Raw genomic sequence first — 1498 nt, 5'->3', positions numbered from 1 at the left:
CACTACAGAAATAAACGTTTTATCTGATAGACCTGATACAAGCCGTTCATTTAAATAGGGTTTTGAACAAATCAAAAGATTCACAAGAACTATGCATCTAATTTCTACGTTTTATGTAAAAGGACATTTCGTCATTCACGTGTAATGTTTTACTGGATTCACTCCTTTCAAGGCAGTATTATTTCTTTTTCCAGCCAGTACGTCCGGACCAGTCCTTTTCCCTTTTCGGAGAAAGAAATATAGGTTTTGTTAACTTTATCTTGGAACGTATTTGTAGATAACTCTACTCAGTTCTAAACAGTTTGAATTATTGTGTTATATGATTGCAACTACAAAACGACGACTAAGATATGTTCATTGATGTCACCAAATGTAGCTATAAGAAAATAGAATTTAACTGTTGAAACAAAATCAAGCTTGAAATATCTAAAGAAAAAATTATAAATCAAAGAAGTATAAAGATCCCAAGTTGTTAATGAAAAATTGATGTTTGTATAACTGTTTTATTGAAATACTGGTGATAAAATTCCAGTAGTCACGGATAATGAAAGATATATTAAACATTGAAATAAAACTTATATAAGATGTGGAGAAACTATGGTTTGTATTTTTGTCCAAATCTGCTAAAAGATTATTATTATTCCATATTTTGAGTATAAAAAGCGCGAGGGAAAGAAAAACTTTACAACGTTTAGTCGTTGGAGTTATTTAAAATCAGTTATTTGTTTAAAGTTTAAAATGAGAGCAAATGAAAGTCAACTGGCTATAAATATGTCTGGCTGAGAGAACCGTTTCCAAAGTAGTAGGAAATCAATTTTATGAAATAGCAATTAAAAATTTATTTTACTCGACTGTTTGTTATTTCATTTCTCCACTTTAATAATCGAGTTTTGAAATGAAAAAATTCAACATTTTTCAATCACATGTCTCGAAATAAAAGAAACTTCTCGAGAAAAGAGATTGGTGGAAGATAGAGTATTTTTTTCCCAACAAAGAAAAAAAATCAAAATTTAGATAAAGATTAATAAAACAAATCAAATGGTGTTTATTAGTTGTGTGACATAAATGTTTGTAGATATATATTTAGTAATTAGTCCTTCACTTTTAAATCTATTTATAATATTTTTACTATCTACACTCTTATAAATAGTACTTTTAAAATCCACTACCCTCATAATGATTAGGTTCAACTTGTTATATTTGACTATTAATCCACTATCTTCAGAATAATTAGGTTCAACTTCTTGTTATATTTGGCTATTAATCCACTATCTTCAGAATAATTAGGTTCAACTTCTTGCTATATTTGGCTATTAATTCACTACCTTCAGAATAATGCGGTTCAACTTCTTGTTATATTTGGGCAATTAATCCACTACTTTCAGAATAATTCGGTCCAACTTCTTGTTATATTTGGCTATTAATCCACTACTTTCAGAATAATGCGGTTCAACTTCTTGTTATATTTGGCTATTAATCCACTACTTTCAGAATAATG

General features: G+C 28.6%; 1 protein-coding gene across 1 annotated transcript in view; it reads right to left on the bottom strand.

The window, feature by feature from the left end:
* Positions 1–411: 411 nt before the first annotated feature.
* Positions 412–1498, bottom strand: part of LOC106458670 (atrial natriuretic peptide receptor 1-like) — a 51767-nt gene continuing 50680 nt past the window's right edge. The window contains exon 8 of the mRNA XM_022384926.1: positions 412–426. Coding sequence (XP_022240634.1) covers positions 412–426 — 15 coding nt within the window. The remainder of the gene's footprint in view (positions 427–1498) is intronic.

The sequence above is a fragment of the Limulus polyphemus genome, unplaced genomic scaffold, assembly GCF_000517525.1.
Source record: "Limulus polyphemus unplaced genomic scaffold, Limulus_polyphemus-2.1.2 Scaffold499, whole genome shotgun sequence".
NCBI classification, from domain to species: domain Eukaryota; kingdom Metazoa; phylum Arthropoda; class Merostomata; order Xiphosura; family Limulidae; genus Limulus; species Limulus polyphemus.
The sequence above is the reverse complement of the archived record's forward strand: the minus strand, read 5'-3'. Positions and strand labels throughout refer to the sequence as shown.